This window comes from Megascapheus bottae, chromosome 31 (genome assembly GCF_031878675.1).
Source record: "Megascapheus bottae isolate mThoBot1 chromosome 31, mThoBot2.hap1, whole genome shotgun sequence".
Lineage (NCBI taxonomy): Eukaryota > Metazoa > Chordata > Mammalia > Rodentia > Geomyidae > Megascapheus > Megascapheus bottae.
In genome coordinates, this window is record NC_143539.1 from 4,203,994 (window position 1) to 4,223,971 (window position 19,978).

The window sequence follows — 19,978 nt, forward strand, 5'->3', positions numbered from 1 at the left end:
TTTTGAGACAAGGTCTTCCTATCTGCCTGGTCTGGCTGAAAACTTGTGATCCTGCCTCTGCCTCCTGGGAGCCTGGATTTGGGATTATAGACATGTGCTATGTTTTGTTTTTGCAGTCGTGGGGATTAAGCTCCAAGTTTTATACTTGCTTAGCCCATTTGCTCATGGTTAGTGCTCTACCTCTTGAACCACATCTGGCATTTTTCTGGATAGAGTCTCATAGATTCTTTTTTGTCACTTGACGGGCTTAGACTCAAGGCCTGGGTGGTATCATTGAGCTCTTTGGTTTAAGGCTAGCACTCTACCACTTTGAGCCACAGGACCACTTCTGGTTTTCTGGTGGTTAATTGGAGATGAGTCTCATTGACTTTCCTGCTTTGAACTATGATCCTCAAATCTCAGCTTCCTGAGTAGTTACGATTGCCGCTGTGAGCCACAGGTACCCTTCGTCTCTCAGACTTTTCTGTCTGGACTGACTTCAAACTTTTCATCTGGTTTTCTTTCTCTTGAGTAGCTAGAATTACAGACATGGGCCACTGGTGCCTGGCTTGTTTTTGTTTTTCTCTTTCCTTTTTCTTTATGTCTTTTTTTTTTTTTTTTGCCATTCCTGGGGCTTGAATTCATGGCCTGGGCACTGTCCCTGAGCTTTTTTTTTTTTCTTCATTTATTTGCATTTATTTTATGGTAAATTTATTCTCGTGCCATAAGTTTTTGTTTCTTCAGTTTCTTTTGGGATACCTTTTTCTTCTGTACAATTTCCTCTTCTGGTTTAGGAACAGTTTGCTCATTTTCAGTAAGGATCATCTCAGTGTGGCACGGGGAGCTCATGTATGGGTTAATCCTACCATGGGCTCTGTAAGTTCAGTGGCGCATCTTGGGTGCTTTGTTCACCTGGATGTGTTCAATGACCAGGGAGTCTACATCTAAACCCTTCAGTTCAGCATCGCTCTCTGCATTCTTAAGCATGTGCAGCAGAAACTCAACACTCTTTTTGGGCCACTGACCCTGTGTCCAACCCCACTGTTTGGCCTGGGCACACCTGCCAACTCTACCATTGTAATGCTAAAATGGCACATATTGCTTCCTTAATGTTATGTCTTTCAGATACTTTGTAGCTTTCCGGATATGCATACCCTTGATGGCCTGGGCTGTTTCTCTGGTGTTCTTAAAGTGAGCACGAAGATTTGAGCCTCTTGACTTACATAATTTTGTGGGGTTTTCTGGGTCTAGAGAGTAGCGAACCATTTTCACAGGTCACCTCAGGCTGCTTACAGGAAAAGCCCCTGAGCTTATTTTGCTCAAGACTAGCACTCTACCACTTGAGCCACAGTGTTACTTCTGGCTATTTCTGTTAGTGGGGTCCTGAGGAGCGAAACCCAGGGTTTCATGCATGCTAGGCAAGCATTCTACCACTAAGCCACATCCTCAGCCCTTTTTTTTTTTTTTTTCTTTTTTTGAGATCTCAGTATAGTCCAGGCTACACTCATACACTCAAAAAAAAAAAAAATGTAATCAGGTTGACTTCAATTCTCTATCCTTCTGTCTCAGCCCCTCTAATACTAGGATTATAGGCATGAACCACCATGCCCTGTCATGAACAAGAAGACAAAATTAATCTCTACTAAATGCACGCTCATTTCTCTAGTTGGAAATTATTTTATTTATCAAACCCTCTTGTGGGTACTCATAGGAGGAAGACACTTTCTCATTTAATCCTCAGAACATTTCTGAGGTACAGATGAAGACAATTAGCTGCACAGAATGGTTAAGTATATTTCACACAGCTACAAAGTCACAGAGCTCTGACTCACACATAGGCAGTCTGGCTCTTCCAGTTGTAAGGCTTGAACTTAGGGCCTGGGCAATGTCCCTGAGCTTTTTTGCTCAGAGCTAGCCCTCTAACACTTGAGCCACAGCTCCACTTCCAGTTTTCTGGTGGTTCACTGGAGAAGGAGACTTTCCTGTCCCGGCTGGCTTTGAACTGCGATCCTCACATGTCAGCCTCCTGAGAAGCTGGGATTACAGACGAGCCAGCAGCGCCCCGCTTCCTCTCACTTTTGAGGTGTGGACTCCAGGCCTAGCTAGGTAGGCGGGTTCTCCCACCGCCCGCAGCACTGAACGGAGGGCCGGGAGCGCCGTAGGGCGGCTCTGGGTGTAGTGACGGAGGCCGGCCGCCAGAGGGCGCCCGCGCGGCTCGCGGAGCGTGGGGAGCGCGAAGCCGTGGAAACCAGTCAGGCTGGGACTCGGGACTGGGGACTGGGAGAACACAGCATCTTAGAGGGCGGGGAACAAAGACTCTTAGAACGCAGAACAAAGGCCCGTGGAGTCGCGGACTGTCCGGGAACGTAGCCTCTGAGCACCTGGGAAATGAAAGACACTTGCCTTCTGTTCTGGTCCACACAGGGCCTCTCGCACGCGGGGTCTTAATCACTCCAGAATCTGGGGACACAACCGATCTTAGTATCAAGGCTGGCTACGTCATTTTCAGGCCCAGTGCAATACACAAACAATGTCAATGCAGCCTCAGCAGACATTCAAGCAAACGCAAGGGTTATTCTAAGCAAGACCCACGCCCTGCTTAGGAGCGACATTTTATCTGTGGATGTGAGTCTGGTTTTACAGCTGAGCGTCTGGGAAAGCTGCTTCTAAGAGGAGGCGAAACCGGGGCTGCTCCTCTAAATCTAGCCTCCCCGCGCGCAGCCTCCGAAGCTGACAATTGAGGAGGGGCGGTTGGAAACAGCTGCCAAACCGTCACGTGGATCCCTTCTCTATTTATAGACCATCCTACCCCTCTCCGCGATCCGTCCAATGGCAGCCGGAGCTCGCCCGCAAGAGGGCGGAGCCATCTGCAGAACCGGGGAAGCGCGCACCTATGGGATGGGGGCGAGGGCGGGCTTACTTCATTGTGACGCGTCGGGAGGGGGGCGTGACCAAATCCCCAAAGGCCCGCTACGAGGGGGCGTGGCGAGGCTGCCTTGAAGCAGAGTGAGTAGGTCCGCTCGGAGCATGCGTCGCCTCGGGCGGCCCAAGCGCCCCGCTGAACCTCTTCGTCAGAGAGGTCACCAGCCAATAGGCGGCCGTTGCTGTGGCGCTGGGGGGCGTGGCCATGCAGATAAGGCGCGGGTGGGCGGCCCAATGGGCGGGCGCCTATGCAGATGAGACGGTGACAGCCCGGCCAAGCGGGCGGGGAGGTGGGCCCGGGAGAGAGAGAGCGAGAGAGAGAGGGGCGGCCGTGGGGCCCGGCCGGGCTGGGGCGGGGGGCCGCAGCCATGATCCGGGCCTTCTCGTTCCCGGTGAGCCCCGAGCGGGGCCGGCTGCGGGGCTGGCTGGAGGGGAGCCTGGCCGGGCTGTGCGAGTTGCACTGGCTCCGGGAGCGGCAGGAGTACCGCGTGCGGCAAGCGCTGCGGCTGGCCCAGCCCGGGATGGGGGGCGCCGGGGCCGAGGACGCCGAGGACGCCGACGAGGACGAGGACGCGGCGGCGGCGCGCCGGGCGGCGGCGGCGCTGGAGGAGCAGCTGGTGAGGGGCCGCCTGCCCGTCCGTCCGCGCGTCCGTCCGTCCGCCTGGGGGTCTGGGCTGCATGCTGCGGTGGGGGAGGGCGGAGGGAGGGGAACGGGCCCGGAGAGCCCGCAGTCCGGACGGGTGGTGTGTGGGCCTGGCCTCGCCGCCCCAGGCCGGGTCTGGGGCTTCGGCTGGGGTGATGGACGGGCTCTGTCCCCCACCCCCTTCTTCCCCGCCGACGATCCCTCTGGGCGCCAAGAATGTGTCAAGCCTGGGTCCCGGTACTATGCACGCGTCGGCTTCCTGCAGAGCCTGCGAGGTGGGGGGGGGGAGGTGCTAGTCCCCATTTCACAGAGAGGGAAACTGAGGCTCCGAGAGAGGAAGCGACTCACCCAAGGTCACACAGCCTGCCAGCCAAGCTTCGCCCTCCGCCGCCCCTGCCCGGCTCCCAGGCCTCGTCCTTGGAGATCCGAGGGGCAGCGGGGGAGGGGCGCGGGCGGGGGTTCCCGGGATCGCCCCAGCCCTGCCCGCTTCACCCGAGCGGCGGGGGGCCCGCGACCGCGCGCAGGGCGGGCAGAGGCCCCCGTGACGGGGTCTCCAGGCCCCTCCTGGAGTTTCCTTCTCTGCCCCTGCCGCCACCGCTCCACCACTTTCCGGTGGCTGCCTCCCGGGCCCCGTCTCCATCTCTAACTCCCTGGCCCTCCCTCTCCCCCCCATCCCGCTTCCCCTCCCCCCGCCCCCCGGCCCGAGCCCGTGTGTGGTCAGAGCTTCCCGTGTGGGAAACCTGAGCCGGTGGCGGCGGGGGGAGGGGTCCCGCGGCCGCTGACCTCCGGGCCCCCGCCCCCGGGGAAGTGGGGAGGGGGGCTGCGGCCAGACGCGGGCGCGCGCCCGCCGGAGTGGGACCCTGCGCATTCTTCTCCAACCAGAAACAGCTGTGGGAGCCCCACCCCCTCCCAAAGTTGAGAGCCGGGGGGGGGGGGGGGGGGCCGCGCCCCGCGCTGCCCGGCCGTCGGAGGGGGAGAGGGACCCCGCAGCCGGGTGATGCCCCTCCCCCAGGCCTCCGTCCCCGGGCTGCCGGGGCGCCCCGTCCACCCCCCACACACACACTAGTCACCAGGCAGAGCTCGACCCCGCTCCGGGGAGGAGGCGCAGCCTCCGGGGAGGGAGCAGCCGCACTCTGGGAGGAGCAGAGAAGCCTAATAGACAGCCGGGGTGGGGGGACCCTGGGTCCTCCAAGGGCGCTTCCGATCCCTGCACCCCACCTGTGGACACTCAGCCACACCCCTGCTTCACCCAGGGACCCACTACTCCCCCCTGAAGCAAGAAAGACTGACGCCCAGACTTGGTGACTTTCCGGAAGGAAACCAGGGTTTCTCTACCAGGTAGAGACTAGGGTTAGTGAAGGGGAGACCCGGCGTGAACCCTGGGGCCAGGCCAGGGTGGGGGCTGTGTGTGTCCTGTTTACTCCCAGGAAGGAAGAGGAAAAGGTCCCTTCAGGCTAGGAGGACTTAAGTTAGACTTGCAGAGGGACTTTCTCACAGAAGTAAATGGGCACTGAACACTAGCCAGGGAAATGTAAGGAGAGGAATACAGAACTTGGAAAGCTGGGGAAGCAGGGGTCTTGGGGAGGGGGGGGTATCCTAAAGATGCCCCTGTGAAGCCTGCCTACTGCCTGGCTAGTAGACCTGAGCTGCTTATACAGGCCTTACACACACACACACACACACACACACACACACACACCAGGGATGGGGCGCCACAGAGAGGGGGAGCAGTATTCAGGCCGTGGACCTCTGGTCTTTTTTGCAGCTGGGAAGAATGAGGTCAGACTTGCAAAGTAGGAGAGATGGATGGACTGAGGAAGTATTTGATGGGGTATCTGACCATGGGGGAGGAAGACCCCCCCAGACTCCCCCAACTTCTCCCCTTCCCTGTAGCAGAACTGAAACTGGACCTACAGAATTTACTCCTCCACGCCCCCCCCAAAAATGTATCATTTCCCACTGATTTTAATGATGCAAGCAACAGTTTAAATCTGTTCCTTAAACCCACGTTCTGACTGGAGAGAGCAAGGAGACATGTATTTTAAGGGAATTGTTCTCTTAGCGCCATTAAACATCAAAACAAGACACTGGCTGGAATCTGGGCACCAGTGGCTCACGCCTGTCATCCTAGCTACTCAGGAGGCTGAGATCTTAGGACTGAGGTTCTAAGCCAGCCCAAGCACAAAAGTCTGTGAGACTCATCTCCAATTAACCACCAGAGAACCGGAAGTGGCACTGTGGCGCAAAGTAGTAGAGCCTTCAGCTGAAGAGCTGAGGGACAGAGCCCTCATGGCCAAACCCCCCCCCCCCAAAAAATGACTTTGGGTTGGGCCATGTTATCTTATGGCCCAGGAGACAGTGTCTCACAACTGACAGAGACCACAATACCATCTTCTCCATACCACAGCTCAGTGTTTGGTTAGTATTGATGAAATGGAGTTCTCCAGAATTGTTTTACCCTGGCTGGCCCTGGAACCCAGATCCTTCTTATCTCTGGGGTATCTGGGATTACAGGTGTGTGCCACCACCCTTGGCTCAGTAGTTTGCCTTTCTCACAAGTCTTCCAGGAACAATCAGACTTAATGGCATCGTTTTCACAAGACACTGCCAACAGGGTGTAGCCCTCTCAGGCCATATCGTCCAGCGTCAGTATAGCTAGCAGTCTGGTTTTACTACGGACAAGATGACAACAGCCCTGATACATTTGTCAGGAACGTGTCCCCTCACTCCCTCTGACTCACTCCCTCTCCTGACACATCCTGAGGATGCGCTGCAAGCTGTATCTTAGCGGTATGCAACCTTCATCTTGCTTCATCTTAACTGCTATATAGTATTCCACAGTAGGCATGCACCGTCTCCTTCCTCTAGTGGATATTTCCTGAGCACCTACTGTATACCAGGTACTGTGCTAGGCTCTCCCAGGGGGAGGGAGGGAGATGCAGCCCTGAACGAAACACATCTGTCCCCGTGGGGCATTGCAACAGTCGCTATAGAATGCATATAATTTAAAGTCAGGAGGCCTTATCCTCTGTGGGAAGAAAGGTGTGGGGTGGGGCGCGGGGTGCAGGAGAATTTTGTAAAGAGTCTGGTGGAAGGGATGGGCTAATTCTGTGAATAAAACATGGAAGAGGGGTGGAAGGAGGTGCTGGGGGCCCGCAGAATCCACATGACAGGACCCATGAGCAAGGGGCAAGCCGGTGCTCTGGGGTGACAGACATGGCCCCAGAGTGGGGTTCTCCCCAAGACTGCACAAACTGGCTGGGGGGGATGGTGACATACTTAGGGTGGGATGGCGCTGTGACTGCTGCCTCTGCTGGGACAGCTCTGGGCTCCAGTTTGGAGGGGGGAGAGGGCTGATGTGTGTGTGGAGGGGGGGGAGTCTGCAGGAGCAGCAGCTTTCTGCCCTAAATAGGCCTGGCTGGATGTCTGTCCGCTCTGCCCCTCCCTCCTCCAGCCCGCCTCCCTCCCTCCTACCTCCCCCACCTCCTGCCAGCCAGACAAGCTCGCTTTTGTCTGGGGTCAACCGTCAGCCCCTAGCTGCTGCTACCGCTGGTCTACGTAGGATTCCCTGACCCTGGCTTTCTCTTCCAAAATGAGGTTAAGTCCAGGGGGTCCTGGAACCCTCTCCACCCTCAGGACTGTCTACACTGGAGATGTCAGGGTGGGAATGGAGCCAGGATAGGAGGAGGATGTAGGATTAAAGAAAATAATAAAATCTGGAGATCAGTGTTAGTTACAGTACCCATAGGCTAGACTCACAGAAGGACTTCCAGGAAGCACTAGGATGGAGATTTTTCTGAGGGGAAAGAGTCCAGCCACAGCAGAAAGCCCTTAAAGAAGACGTGTCATAGGCACCTCCCTTGGTGACCAGCGGCTGGGGAGGGGAGAGAGGAGCACCTGAGGCTAGGAGCGGACAGACCTGTGACCAAGGAACCTACCATCTCCTAGGCAACACTTTAGCAGTGAACAACTCATGCAGCAAGAAGACCTGCAGTTAGACTCCAAGTGGGATGAACTGTGAGCACAGATGGAGGAACAATGATGGGGAGAGGGGCTGCCATAGCCTCCTCAAGCCTAAGCAGGAATAGGGGGTGGGGGCTGTTGCAAGAAGGGCAGGAGTTAGACTGGCAAAAGGACTTTCTTAATGGGGGTGATGGATGGGAATATTGGCCCCCGAGGGGATTCTGGGGCTCAAGTGCGGATTTTATCCTGGAGACTGGAACTGGCTCTGTGATGAGCTCGTGGAGGGGGGTGGGGGTGGGCAGAGGTCTGGGGGTGCTCTGAACCTTTGCCCTCCCTGTGTCTTCAGGAGGCCCTGCCCGGGCTCATATGGGACCTCGGCGAGCAGCTGGGATATCTGAGCCTGGAACGGGGGAGCCTGGACCAGGGGAGCGGGCGCAGCTCGGGTGAGCAGAGGGGAGGGCTTGGGACCGCCCGCCTGCTCGTGGCTGTCCTCTCCCCAGCCCCCATCCAGCCATAGCTTCTCCCACAACCCAGGCTTCTATGAAGACCGCAGCTGCACCCCGGGCCCAGAGTCACCGCCCTCGACCTTCTGCGGGGACAGCGGCTTCTCGGGGTCCAGCTCGTACGGACGCCTGGGGCCCGCGGAACCCCGGGGCATCTACGCCAGCGAGAGGCCCAAGTCCCTAGGTAAGGTGGGCGGTGGGGCTCGAACCAGGGCCTGGGCCCTGTCCCCGGCCTTCTGTACCCAAGGCCACAGTTGCAAGCTGAGACGTTTCTGATGGTTCCCTGGACCTAAGAGTCTCACAGAACCTCCTGCCCGGGCGGTTTCCAAGCGGGGTCCTCAGACCTCAGCCTCCAGCCCCTGGCTGGACCAGGAACGTGTCAGGCGGACCTGGATTCCAATTCCGACTGCTCCTGGTGTGATGTGGGCTGTCCCTTTTCCTTCTGGGCTTCTGTGCAGCCATTACAATGGGGGTAGAAGAGAGGACTGGGGGAGCCTGCGTCCTTAGGCACAGGACCTGGGTGCGAGGCACAGGGACAACTACACCGCCTCGGCTGCGAGGGGGCGACCGCAGCGGCTGGCCGCATGGAATGGATGTCCCCATTCGGAATAACACAAAGACAAGTGACAATGCAGGGCGCTGGGCCTTTGCATGTACCATGACAGGGAACCAGCCAGGAGGAGGGCCGGGCCCCCTGTAGGTCTGCGCGGGAACTGCAGTCACCATGGCACCTGGGGTCCGGTCCTCTCTGGCAGGGGCAGAGCCTGGGGTGTGCCGGGGTGGGGTGAGGAAGCAGCGGGGCCTCCTCCCCTCCTCCCCTCCTCTCTTGTCTTCCTCTCCCCAGGCGATGCCAGTCCCAGCGCTCCGGAGTCGGCGGGCGCGCGGGCGGCCGTGCCCCGGTCCTTCTCGGCGCCCTACCCGACGGCGGGGTCGGACTGCTCCTCGGCGGAGCGGCGGGCGCGCGCGGGGCCGTTCCTGACGCCGAGTCCGCTGCACGCGGTGGCGCTGCGCAGCCCGCGGCCCTGCAGCCGCCCGGCCCCCAGCTCCCCGGAGGCGGCGGCGGCGGGCGGCGGCGGCGGGCGGCCCTTAGACGGCTACATCTCGGCGCTCCTGCGCAGGCGCCGCCACCGGGGGGCGGGCCAGCCCCGGACCAGCCCCGGGGGCGCGGACGGGGCGCCGCGGCGCCAGAACAGCGTGCGCCAGCGACCCCCGGACGCGTCCCCGCCCCCCGGGGGCGCGCGGCCCGCGCGGGAGCCGTCGGCGGAGCGCGTCGGGGGCCGCGCCGCCAGCCCGGCCCCGCTGAGCCGGGCCTGGGCCTCGTCGTGGGAGGCGGAGGTAGCGCCGGAGCCCCCCGCGGCCCCGGCGCCCCCCGAGCCCCCTGACAGCCCGGCGGAGGGCCGCCTGGTGAAGGCACAGTACATCCCGGGGCGCGCGGCCCGCCGCAAGGCGCCGCCGCTCACCCGCGGCCGCAGCGTGGAGCAGTCGCCGCCCCGAGAGCGCGAGCGGCCGCGGGTGGCGGCGGCGGCGGCGGCAGCCGGGCGGCGAGGCCGCGCCCCCGAGGCCCCGGGCCGCCGCGGCTCGCCCCGGGCCCGCAAGGCCGCGCGCTCTCAGTCCGAGACCAGCCTGCTGGGCCGGGCCGGGCCCGCGCCCCCCGGGCCGCCCAAGTACCCGACGGCCGAGCGCGAGGAACCCCGGCCGCCACGGCCCCGCCGCGGCCCCGCACCCCCGCTGGCCGCCCAGGCCTCGGGCGCCTGCCGCCGCTGGCGCTCCACCGCCGAGATCGACGCCGCCGAGGCGCGCCGCGCGCGGCCCCGAGCGGCCCCCGGGCCCCGCGCGCCCCCGGGCCCGGCCGCCCCGTCAGCCCCGCCGCAGCGCCGCCTCCTGTACGGCTGCGCGGGCAGCGACTCGGAGTGCTCGTCGGGGCGCGCGGGGCCGCTGGGCCGCCGGGGGGCTCCGGGCGGCGGCGCGTACGGCGAGAGCGCGTCGAGCGCTAGCGAGGCCGAGTCCCCCGCGCTCAGCTCGGCCTCCAGCGACTCGGACGGCAGCGCGGGGCTCGTGTGGCCCCAGCAGCTGGCGGCGGCCGCGGGGGGCGGCGCGCCAGCCGGGGGCCCCGCCAAGGTCTTCGTGCGGATCAAGGCGTCCCACGCGCTCAAGAAGAAGATCCTGCGCTTCCGGTCCGGCTCGCTCAAGGTCATGACCACCGTGTGAATCCGGGGGCTCGCTGGCCCCTTTCCAAAGACCACCGTGGTGTGTGCGCGCCCCGAGACCCTCCGCGCTTCCCGTGCCCATGGCAAGTCCGGGTCGGCTGGAAGGCGCCTCCCTCCCTGTACCCAAGGAGGAAGAGGGGGGGACCCCGACTACCCGCCTCAGCATCACCTCTGAAGTAAGAAAGGACCCCTTGGGTGCGTCCCTTTCCTGTGCGCACCGGTGCCCTGGTATGCAGAAGGGACAATTCGGTTTAATTGTCTCCGTATTCGTTTAGACTAGTCTGTTCCCCTCCACCCTATCATCAGGCCTTCACGCCTCCCCCTCCATGTCCAGATGTGGCCCCCTTGTTATTCACAAAGTGCCCCCTCCCTGTCCTTGGACCCTTGGGACATCCCCTCCGCACTTGGTCACGGACTCTGTGTCCCAAGTGCTGCCTGCAGCGTGCTCCCCCCCTTCCAAGGGGAAGGAGCACCAACTTGGGGTTTTGAGGATCAAATAGGAGTTGGCAAAAAATCGGGAAAGGACTTGTTACCTCTCTCCCTGGACAATTAAAGATTGAGAGGGGTTGAGAGGAAAGAAGATGGTTTATATCTCGTGCCTCTCCCCACCCTGAGTCGGGGAAACTGGATGACCCTCACCTGTTCCAGGTTTATTTTTCTTTTTCAATGACTATTTATTAAGATGACGCTGACTCCCCAGTGCACAGGGGGGAAGATTCTGTGTTTCTTTAACCTCTTGGTAAATAAATGCACAATGTTCCATAGGTGGTTGGGCCTTGCTCCATCCAAGTAGACTGACACTTATTGAGCAGCTTCTGTTTGCTTTGGAAAGACTTACCAGCCCTCTTGGGGTAGGGGTGGGGGATAAGAACTACAGTTTTTTTTGTTTTTTTTTTTTGCCAGTCCTGGGCCTGAACACTGTCCTTGGACTTTCTCAAGGCCAGAGCTCTATCACTTGAGCCACAGCACCGCTTCCAGCTTTTTTGGATGTATGTGGTACCGAGGAATCGAACCTGGGTCTTCATGCATGCTAGGCAAGCACTCTACCACTAGGCCAAACTCCCAGCCCCAGAACTACAGTTTTGAGAACAAAGTTATTCTCTCTGCCACATCCACTGGTTGCTGGGATTGTAAGCATGCACTACCATACCTGGCTCTTCCATGTTTATGTTTACACACATATATATGAACTATATGAATAAGGTGCTCTTATCTTTTTTGTTTTTAGCAAAGTCATTTGTGCCTAGATTTGTTTGTAGAAAAAAAATTTAAACTCAGAGCCGGGTACCGATGGCTCACGTCTGTAATCCTTGCTTCTTAGGAGGCTGAGATCTGAGGATCGCTGGTTAGAGCTAACCAGAGCACTAAAGCCTGTGAGACTTATCTCCAGTGAACCACCAGAAAACCACTATTGGTGCTGTGGCTCAAAGTGGTAGAGCGCTAACCTTGAGCTGAACAACTCAAGGACAGTGCTCAGGCCTGGGGTTTAAGTGCCATGCCTGTCATCCTAGCTACTCAGGAGGCTGGGATCTGAGGCTCTAGGTTCACAGCCAGCCTGGAAAGTTGAGATTCTTTTTTTTTTTTTTTTTTTCTGCCAGTCCTGGGCTTGAGCTCAGGGCCTGAGCACTGTCCTTGGACTTTCTCAAGGCTAGAACTCTATCACTTGAGCCTCAGCACCATTTCCAGCTTTTTTCTATGTATGTGGTACCGAGGAATTGAACCCGGGTCTTCATGCATGCTAGGCAAGCACTTTAACCACTAGGCCAAACTCCCGGCCCCAAAGTTGAGATTCTTATAAAAAAAAAAAAAAATTCCATGTCCTGCCTTGAGACAGGGTCTCAGTAACTATTCCACTCTGCCTTTGCACACAGTGCTGAAACTACATAAATTGTCTTTACATGCCTTGCCTATTTTTCTATCAGATGAGACCAGCAAATTATGTCCTTCCTGGATGGTGAATGGAGGCCTGGGGCTGCCATGGTTATGGGCAACTGGAGAGAGAAAGAGCAAGGAGGCCTTACAGGCCGCAGACCTCATTTGTGCTCTAAGTGATTGGAGCAAATACAAACGCTCTTCTTGGATTTTAATCCTGCAGCCCCCTAGCCCTAGCTGCTCTTGCTACACCAGGCCACGCTACAGGTCCAGTACTTCAGATACAACTCAAAGCCACTGAAGGCAGCTACTGTGTGTGTGTGTGTGCGTGCGTGCATGTGTGTGTGTGTGTGTGTCCACGGTTTGTCATGCTCTTGAGCTTTTTCACTCAAGACTGGCACTCTACCATTTGAGCCACACTCACACCGCCATTTCCAGCTTTTTGTTAATGGAGAGTCTCACAGACTTCTTTGCTCAGGATGACTTCCAGTCATGATCCTCCAGTCTTAGCCTCCGGAATAGCTAGGACCGCAGGTCTGATCCTAAAGCACCCCCAGACAGAAGCTGTGCACAGAGCGGCTCCTGTTGTTGGCAGGAGTCGGCCTGGACCAGCCTCCCTACCTGAGTCCTTTCTCCCAGCTGGGGCCACAGGGCACCACCATGGTTGGTTGAGACAGGGAGCCGGGGCGGGTCTTCCTCACTTTTTGTCGAGGCTGGCCTCACACCGTGCCTCTGGACCTCCCAAGTGGCTGGTATTACATCGGTGAGCTACTGCTCCCAGCCCCGCGCACAATTATTGATGCTCTGAGAGAGAAACACCGACTAGACACCGGGCGGGGAACCCGAGGCTCGGCTTCCCGGTGGCTGTTCACTTAAGGTTTCTGGAATAAAGCCTCTGGGCTTGCCCAAAGGGGCAGGGAGGGAAGATTGGGTCGGCACCCTGCTTTCCCAGTTCCAAGCTGGGCTTCCTCCACGGGGCTGCCCTGGCCAGATCTGCTGATGGAAACCAGCTGGGAGAGGCGCCGGGCTCGGCACACGCCCAGGCCCCTCCTCGGCGCCGGCGGACCCCGCGCCGCGCTCCCCTCCCCCTCCGCAGCCGGGCCCAGGGCCCTGGCACGTCCGGAGCCTGACGCTTTCCAGATGTGGGCCGGCTCCCCCTCTCCGCCCTGCCCCGGCTGCGCCCGCGGGGAGGGGAGGGGGATGGGAGCCGGGGTCCGGAATCCGGTGACTCACGCCTGAGATCGAGCCCAGCTTCTCAGCAGACTGAGATCTGAGGATCGCGGTTCGAAGCCGGCCCAGACAGCAGAGTCTCCCATGAACCAGCAAAAAGCTGGAAGTGGCTCAAGTGGTAGAGCGCCAGCCTTGAGTGACCAAGCTCAGGGACAGCGTCCAGGCCCAAACTACCGGGGCCAGGGTTCCCCTCCCGCCGGCCTGGCTTCCCAGTCCATTTGGTAAAAACCGGCTTGGGATGTACAGGGCGGAGACGCAAACTAGCCACCGAGGCCACGCCCACCGAAGCCACGCCCGGCGCCATCGGAAGCACCTCCCACGCCGGCCACGCCCACCCCTCCCGGACCCTCCCCTTCCTGCCCCGCCCCCTGACAGGGCGGTCCCCGGGGTTTGAACTCGGGTCCTGGGCGCTGTCCCTGAGGTTTTTTGTTTTGCTCAAGGCTAGCGCTCTTCCACTTCTGGCTTTTCCTTTTTCTGGTGAATTGGAGACAGGAGTCTCGTGGACTTTTCTTCCTTAGGCTGGCTTTGAACCACGATCCTCACGTCTCCGCTCTTTAGGAGCTAGGTGTGAGCCACCACCGCTCTTGGTGCCTTTGGTTTCCTGTGTGTTGTTTGTGTGGGCCTGTCTTGTGCTTGAACTCAGGGCTTTGCTTGCTCATTTATTCTCACAGATGGTGCGTTTGAGCCACGCCCCTAGCCCAACTTTTTGCTGGGTTTTGCTGAGGATTTTTCCAGCTCGAGTTGGCTTTGAACTCTGATCCTCTACATCTCAGCCTCCTGAGAAGTTAGATTGGAGTTTGCATTCTCCCTGAGCCTGTGTCTCTCTGGGGCCACTTCATCTCCCTGCCCCGTCTCTCCCCGCAGCCCTCTCCCTCTTAGCCCCCCAGCCTCCTCCTGAGTGAGGGTCTCCTGGTCCTTTTCTCTCTGCAGCTGTCTCTGCATCTTTTCCTCCGTTTCTCTGCCCATTTTCTACCTTACCCTCTTCCTCTGGCTCCCTCCACCTTTTCTGGCTCTCTGTTCCCCTCCCACGTCTGTCTCGGTTCCCCGATCCGTCTCGGTTTAGTCCCCCACAGATCCCCGAGGCGCAGGGACCTTGGGGCGACCCTTGACCTCTCTGCTTCTTACGCCCCAGGGTAGCTTCGGGTCGGGCCTGGCGGGCGGCTCGCGGGCCGCGGGCGCCCCCGTGTGGCGGCCAGAGTCATAGACGTGGCCGAGGTCTGGGCCCAGAGCAGCAGTGGACAGACACACTCTGGACCCATGGCACCGGGCATTGAGTGTGACTGCCCATGTGAGAGATGGCAGGGAGGTGACTGTGCATGCATACAACCCGGAGGGGTGGCTGTGACACCGTGAGATTGGTGGAGGATACTATGGGAGGTTGTGTGTCCAAGACACTAGAGGCTGTATGTGGAGAGTGGGCGACACTGTGTGTGACAGAGTCAGGGCAGCATGTGGCAGGGTGTGTGTGTGCGTGTGTGTGTGTGTGTGTGTGTGTGTAAAATGCAGTCATCCTGTATAACTGACACCAAAAGTTCGTGTAACGGGGACAGGAGCGCATAAGTTCATTTGTGTCACCAGGAGATTGTACATCATGTGTGTGGCATCACGGATGGGTGATTGTGTTGCTAGGTGTCATATTGTGCGGCATGGTGTACAAGTTCTTGCATATGGGAGATCCTCAGAAAAGTGTGCAAGGCTGAGACACTGAGCGTGCACACAGATGTGGGTGCTGTGGGGTTTTGTGGTTGTTATTTTGGTTTGGTTTGATTTTTGTGCTGGGGTTTGAACTCACGGCTATGCACTTGCTCAGCTCAGTTGGTCCTCTATCACTTGAGCCATGCCTCCCACTTAGTTTTTTTGCTGGCTCATTTGGAAATGGATTCTCATGCTTTTTTTTTTTCCTGCCTGGGCTGGCTTTGAACCATGATCCATTAGGTCTCAGCCCCTGAGTAGCTGGGATTACAAGCGTGAGCAACCTGTGTCTGGCTTCTGTGAGTCACTGCTTGTACATTTGACAGTCGCACAAGCTGCCTTTGGTAATGGCGTATTTTGCTGTAAGAGATCATGAGTGACAGTGGGGACTGTGTGTGACAGAGGCTGCATTGGACACCTAGGAGTGGGGTGTGTGTGTGTGTGTGTATCAATACACACAGCATCTGCCAGTGTGAACTATCATGGAGTGAGAGGCACACACCGAAAACAAGCAACAGAGACAAAGCAGGGAGGGACAGACATGGAGAGAGGACCTGGAGAGGAGAGTCAGGGCTTAGAGATGAGGTCACCTGGGGGAGGAGGCGGGTCCTGAGGGGCTGCGCCCCAGGGGAGGGGGCGGGGCAAGTAGGAAGTGGGGGGGGCACCCTGACGCTGTCTGTGCCTCCTCCAAGCCAGCCATCCTGCCTGTGAGCTGCAACAGGTAGGCGGCTTCTGTCCGGGTCCTGGTGGTGTCTGTCTGTCTGTCTGTCTGTCTGCCTGTCTGCCTGAGCTGAGTGAATGAATGTACTTGTGGCTATTCTCTACCTTTGTTCTTTCCTCCCCCAATTCCTTCCTTCTCTGTCCTCTCATCTCTCCACTTCCCTGTGTCCAAATCTCTTCTCTCCTCTGTGCCTGGGTCCCTCACCTCTGTGCCTGTCTCCTCCGTACCTCTGTCCCCTGCATCTTCTGTCCCTTCTACCTCTCCACCTGTCCCTTTCTTCCTTTCTCTCTCTCACTGCTCCACCCCTCCCCATTCTCCCCTTCTCTCTTCACATCCTCCACCTCCACGCCTGCTCCCTCTGCCACCCAGTACTCTGTGCCTCCTTTGGCTTGTCTGTTTGTCCCCCTCTCCATCCTTCCATCCCTCCGCCAGTCTGGCTGAGTTCACCCCCATCCTCACCCCAGCTCTCTCCTGTGGCTGCTAATGAGCAGGAGAGCCTTTGAGGTGGCCAAGGCTGGGGAGGGGGACCCCCTGAGGATGGCAGAGGGGGCAGCTGCTGCCTAGGTCCTAATGAGGCCCCCTCTGTGCCCCTCCCGCCGTGATCTTAATTCGCACTTCTCCCTGGAGTCACTGCTAATTGGCCTGGGGAGGGGGGGCCTTCCTGGCGCGTGCTCTATCCCTGGGGGGTGAGGACACCTGGATCTCTGGATGATGATCCAGCACCTGAGGCCCGGTCCTTCTGCCCCTTGCGCCGCCACCTGCCTCCCAGCCTTCCATCTGGGCATCCCCCCTTCCTTCCGTCTCAGATCCCTGTGTTCTCTGACCTCTAGGTTTCCCTCCCCATCTGTAAACCCCTCTACCCCCCCATCGCGTTCCTCTGTGCCCCGGACTGGACTCCGAGAGTGAACTGAACGCTTCCACCCGCCCACTGTTACAGGGTCCCACATCACCCCTATCTCAGGGTCCAGCCCCAAGCCGCCACTCCTTTCCTCACTTAAGCCCTGCCCTGCTGCAGCTATGTCCAACAACATGGCCAAGATCGCCGAAGCCCGCAAGACAGTAGAACAGCTGAAGCTGGAGGTGAACATCGACCGCATGAAGGTGCGGAGAGAGGCCTGGAAAGAGCTGGGCATCTGGGGCAGGGGTTTGCACCGACTGCCGGGGCGGGCCGGAGCTGCAGCTGCAGCCCGAGGACGACCTCGGGAACCGGCGGGCAGGGGGCGGGGCCGCACGCGGGGTAGAGGCAGACCAACAGGGCCGCGGAAGGGCGGGGCCTCAACGGGGCGGGGCTTCACCAGGGAACGTGATTCGTAGTGCGGTTGGGGCGGGGCCTAGAAGGGGCGGGGCCATCCGGTAGTAAGGGCGAGTCTAGGAGGGGCGGGGCCTCTCCAGGGACTGTTCTGCAGCAAGAAGGGGCGTGGTCTGGAAGGGCATAGCCAATGGTAAGTCAGGGCGGATCTGGAATGGGCGTGGCTATGTCGGTCCGGGGCGGGGCTTTGGGTCACCCCTCCTGCCTGCGGCGCGAGCCTGGACGGCGGGCCGTCATTTCTCCCTGACGCCTGCAGGTGTCGCAGGCGGCGGCCGAACTCCTGGCTTTCTGTGAAACCCACGCCAAGGATGACCCGTTGGTGACACCTGTCCCTGCCGCCGAGAATCCCTTCCGCGACAAGCGCCTCTTCTGCGTCCTGCTCTGAGTCGTCCTGGCAGCTTTCTCTCCCCCACCAAAATATGGCTCAATAAATTTGGTGACCTGTGGTAGGGCTGTGGTTTCGGGGCAGCCGAGGCACGTGCAGAACTTGGGGCATCTGGCTCTTTTTCGTTGCTGCTGTTGCTCCATCCATCCGGATGCCCATGGCAGCTGGGAAATGTGAAGGGCTTAGGGACCTGGGAGGAAGTGAGCACGTGGGGCCCTACGCTTTATGGAGCACCCCACAATCCCATCCTGAGCCCAGCCCATTGACCCCACGAGCTCCGGCACCATTCCAGTGTTACAGATGAGAAAGCTGAGCCCAAAACGTCCCTCACTCGGCAGGGAGTTTGGCCTAGTGGTAGAGTGCTTGCCTAGCATGCATGAAGACCCAGGTTGGATTCCTCCACATACATAGAAAAAAGCCGGAAGTGGTGCTGAGGCTCAAGTGGTAGAGCTCTAGCCTTGAGAAAGTCCAAGGACAGGGCTCAGGCCCTGAGCTCAAGCCCCAGGATGGGCAAATTAAAAAAAAAAGTCCCTCACTCAAAGTCACCACTGCAAGTTAAGAAGGGCTCCTGGCTCTCCCTGTTCCTCCATGCAGTCCTCTCCTCCCCTCTCTCTTGGGCTGGAGACTTTAAAAAGCTCCAGCATTCATCCTGGAATGATGATCCACACCCTCCCCGCTTTTTTTTTTTTATTTGCCAGTCCTGGGACTTGACCTCAGGGCCTGGGCACTGTCCTTGAGTCTTCTTTCTCAAGTCTAGCACTTTTCCAGTTGAGCCACAGCACCACTTCCATTTTTTTTTTTACATATGGGGTACTGAGGAATTGAACCCAGGGCTTCATCAGGCTAGGCAGGCACTCTATCACTAGGCCACGCTCCCAGCCCTGATCCACCCCTTTTGTCACACCAGGTTGCCCCTACCACTGCCTTAACTCCTGTCCTTAAGAAACGGAGCCTTTTCTCTGGTCCTTCCTTCCTTCTTTCAAACATTCCCTGAGAAATAGCTCCATGCCTGGTGATGGTGGGAACCTGTCAGTGACTGGGAATTGTGGCTAGCAGAAAGTAAAAGTACAAATCAATGAGACAGAATCACCAGAAAGAGACGGGGAAAGAGAATGAGAGGGAGATGGAGATAAACACATGGGGGTGGGGTGGGGTTGAATTCATTGGCTGGTGGGCCTGGGGGTGGGGGTGCTGACTGTGCAGTCCCCTTTCGTGGGAGTCTGTGTCTGATTCTTGGGTTGCCCCCTCCCTCTCAGTGTGATGAGGATGGACCCTGGTTGTGGCTGGAGCTGGCTGCCTGGCTGTCTTCCAGGGTTGGGGGTAGGAGGGGGAACTCACATGAGTGTAGCAAATGCTCCATATTCACACAGAATTAGGGTCCCCTGGGCCCCTATGCTGAGCTTCCTGTAGGATGGAGGCAGGAGTGGCTGTAATTACATCTCCCTCCTGCCTCCCACCTCTCAGCCGCTCTGGCCTGGTTGCGTCATGTCTGTGGGAGCCCCGGGGGAGAGGGGGACAGGGAGAGAGCCAAGGATGAGCCGTGGCTAGAAGGAGGAAAGGAGAAGAGATGCCAGGATGGAGGGAGCCAGATCATTCTAGAATGTCAGACTCAGCACCTTGTACCCACTAAGAACCTCAAGGCCAAGGCAGCTGGGATCAGCCCCAGAACCTCTAGCCTCTGAATTCTGGAATATTCTGACCCCATGGGGCTGGCACAGGGAGGACCAGAAGAAGATGTCTGTGTGGAGGAAGCTGGAAACTAGAGGGACAGGTCTGCGGGTGACAGCCGCCAAGAGCACAGATCCAGTTAATCTCATTACCCTCCCTCAGGGCAGCAGTGCCAGCTCTGGTCACCCGCTGCCCAGCTCCTTCCTGCCTCACCCAGATGTGAGGTCAACTCTGGGGCCAGACCCAGCCTGGGGTCACAGGCCGGCCAGGAGGCGGCCCCTTGGGGGAGGATATCAGGAGAGGGCTGGGCTGCAGCTTGTCCTGACACAGCCCAGACCGATGGCTGAGAGGCAGCAGCCAGCTTCTTAGCTGGCCTGCTTGGCTTTGCTGGGCGGCTGATCCACATCCAGATGGGAGCCCCCGCTGGGGATGGGGGGACTCAGCAAAAGGCGCTGGGTGTCCCAGCTCCACTGGACACGCATGCCATGTGGACGTACACACCCCCATCTGATGATGATGCCCTCTGGGATCCAAGGGGTGCCTAACCCCTGGCACACAGTGAACTGTGAGGTTTGCTGAGTGAATGATAGCACTCCTTCCCAGCTGGGTGTAGGGATGCATACCGGTAATCCCAGCCATTCAGCAAGATGGAGGCAGGAGGACTGAGAGTTTGAGGCCAGCCTGGGCAAACTTTGGGAGCTCCGTGTCAAGAATAAAATGCAAACAAAAGGGCTCCAGGGTGTGGCCCATGTGGTCCTGTGCTCGCCTGGCAGTGGGAGGCCAGGCATCCATCGCCAGGATTGCAAAACCAACACCAAATGGAACAAAACATTTTCTTTCTCTGCACGACACATACATTCCCCAACCCCCTCCTCACCCCCGTC

At 58.8% G+C, this 19,978-nt stretch overlaps 2 protein-coding genes and 1 pseudogene across 2 annotated transcripts; 2 read left to right on the forward strand and 1 right to left on the reverse strand.

Annotated features, from left to right (window-relative positions):
• Positions 1 to 690: 690 nt before the first annotated feature.
• On the reverse strand, positions 691 to 1,259 carry LOC150043670 (large ribosomal subunit protein uL22 pseudogene; annotated as a pseudogene).
• Positions 1,260 to 3,173: 1,914 nt separating this feature from the next.
• Positions 3,174 to 11,017, forward strand: Dact3 (dishevelled binding antagonist of beta catenin 3). Its single transcript, XM_090322749.1, has 4 exons — positions 3,174 to 3,518; positions 7,854 to 7,950; positions 8,042 to 8,194; positions 8,855 to 11,017. Exons 1-4 carry the CDS (start codon positions 3,270 to 3,272, stop codon positions 10,216 to 10,218), a joined length of 1,863 nt encoding a protein of 620 aa, XP_090178875.1. The 5' UTR covers positions 3,174 to 3,269; the 3' UTR covers positions 10,219 to 11,017.
• A 5,727-nt stretch (positions 11,018 to 16,744) lies between these two features.
• Gng8 (G protein subunit gamma 8) lies at positions 16,745 to 17,444 on the forward strand. The gene is made up of 2 exons (XM_090322127.1): positions 16,745 to 16,833; positions 17,298 to 17,444. The coding sequence occupies exons 1-2, from the start codon at positions 16,750 to 16,752 to the stop codon at positions 17,424 to 17,426; spliced, it is 213 nt and encodes a 70-aa protein (XP_090178253.1). The 5' UTR covers positions 16,745 to 16,749; the 3' UTR covers positions 17,427 to 17,444.
• The last annotated feature ends 2,534 nt before the right edge of the window (positions 17,445 to 19,978 follow it).

Bases quoted from the DNA above. Each gene is read 5' to 3' on its own strand.
- Dact3 (XM_090322749.1), top strand. From the start codon at position 3,270: ATGATCCGGGCCTTCTCGTTCCCGGTGAGCCCCGAGCGGGGCCGGCTG. The intron at 3,519-7,853 runs GTGAGGGGCCGC...CTGTGTCTTCAG, and splicing joins CGGCGCTGGAGGAGCAGCTG to GAGGCCCTGCCCGGGCTCAT. The intron at 8,195-8,854 runs GTAAGGTGGGCG...TCCTCTCCCCAG, and splicing joins CGAGAGGCCCAAGTCCCTAG to GCGATGCCAGTCCCAGCGCT.
- Gng8 (XM_090322127.1), top strand. From the start codon at position 16,750: ATGTCCAACAACATGGCCAAGATCGCCGAAGCCCGCAAGACAGTAGAA. The intron at 16,834-17,297 runs GTGCGGAGAGAG...TGACGCCTGCAG, and splicing joins TGAACATCGACCGCATGAAG to GTGTCGCAGGCGGCGGCCGA.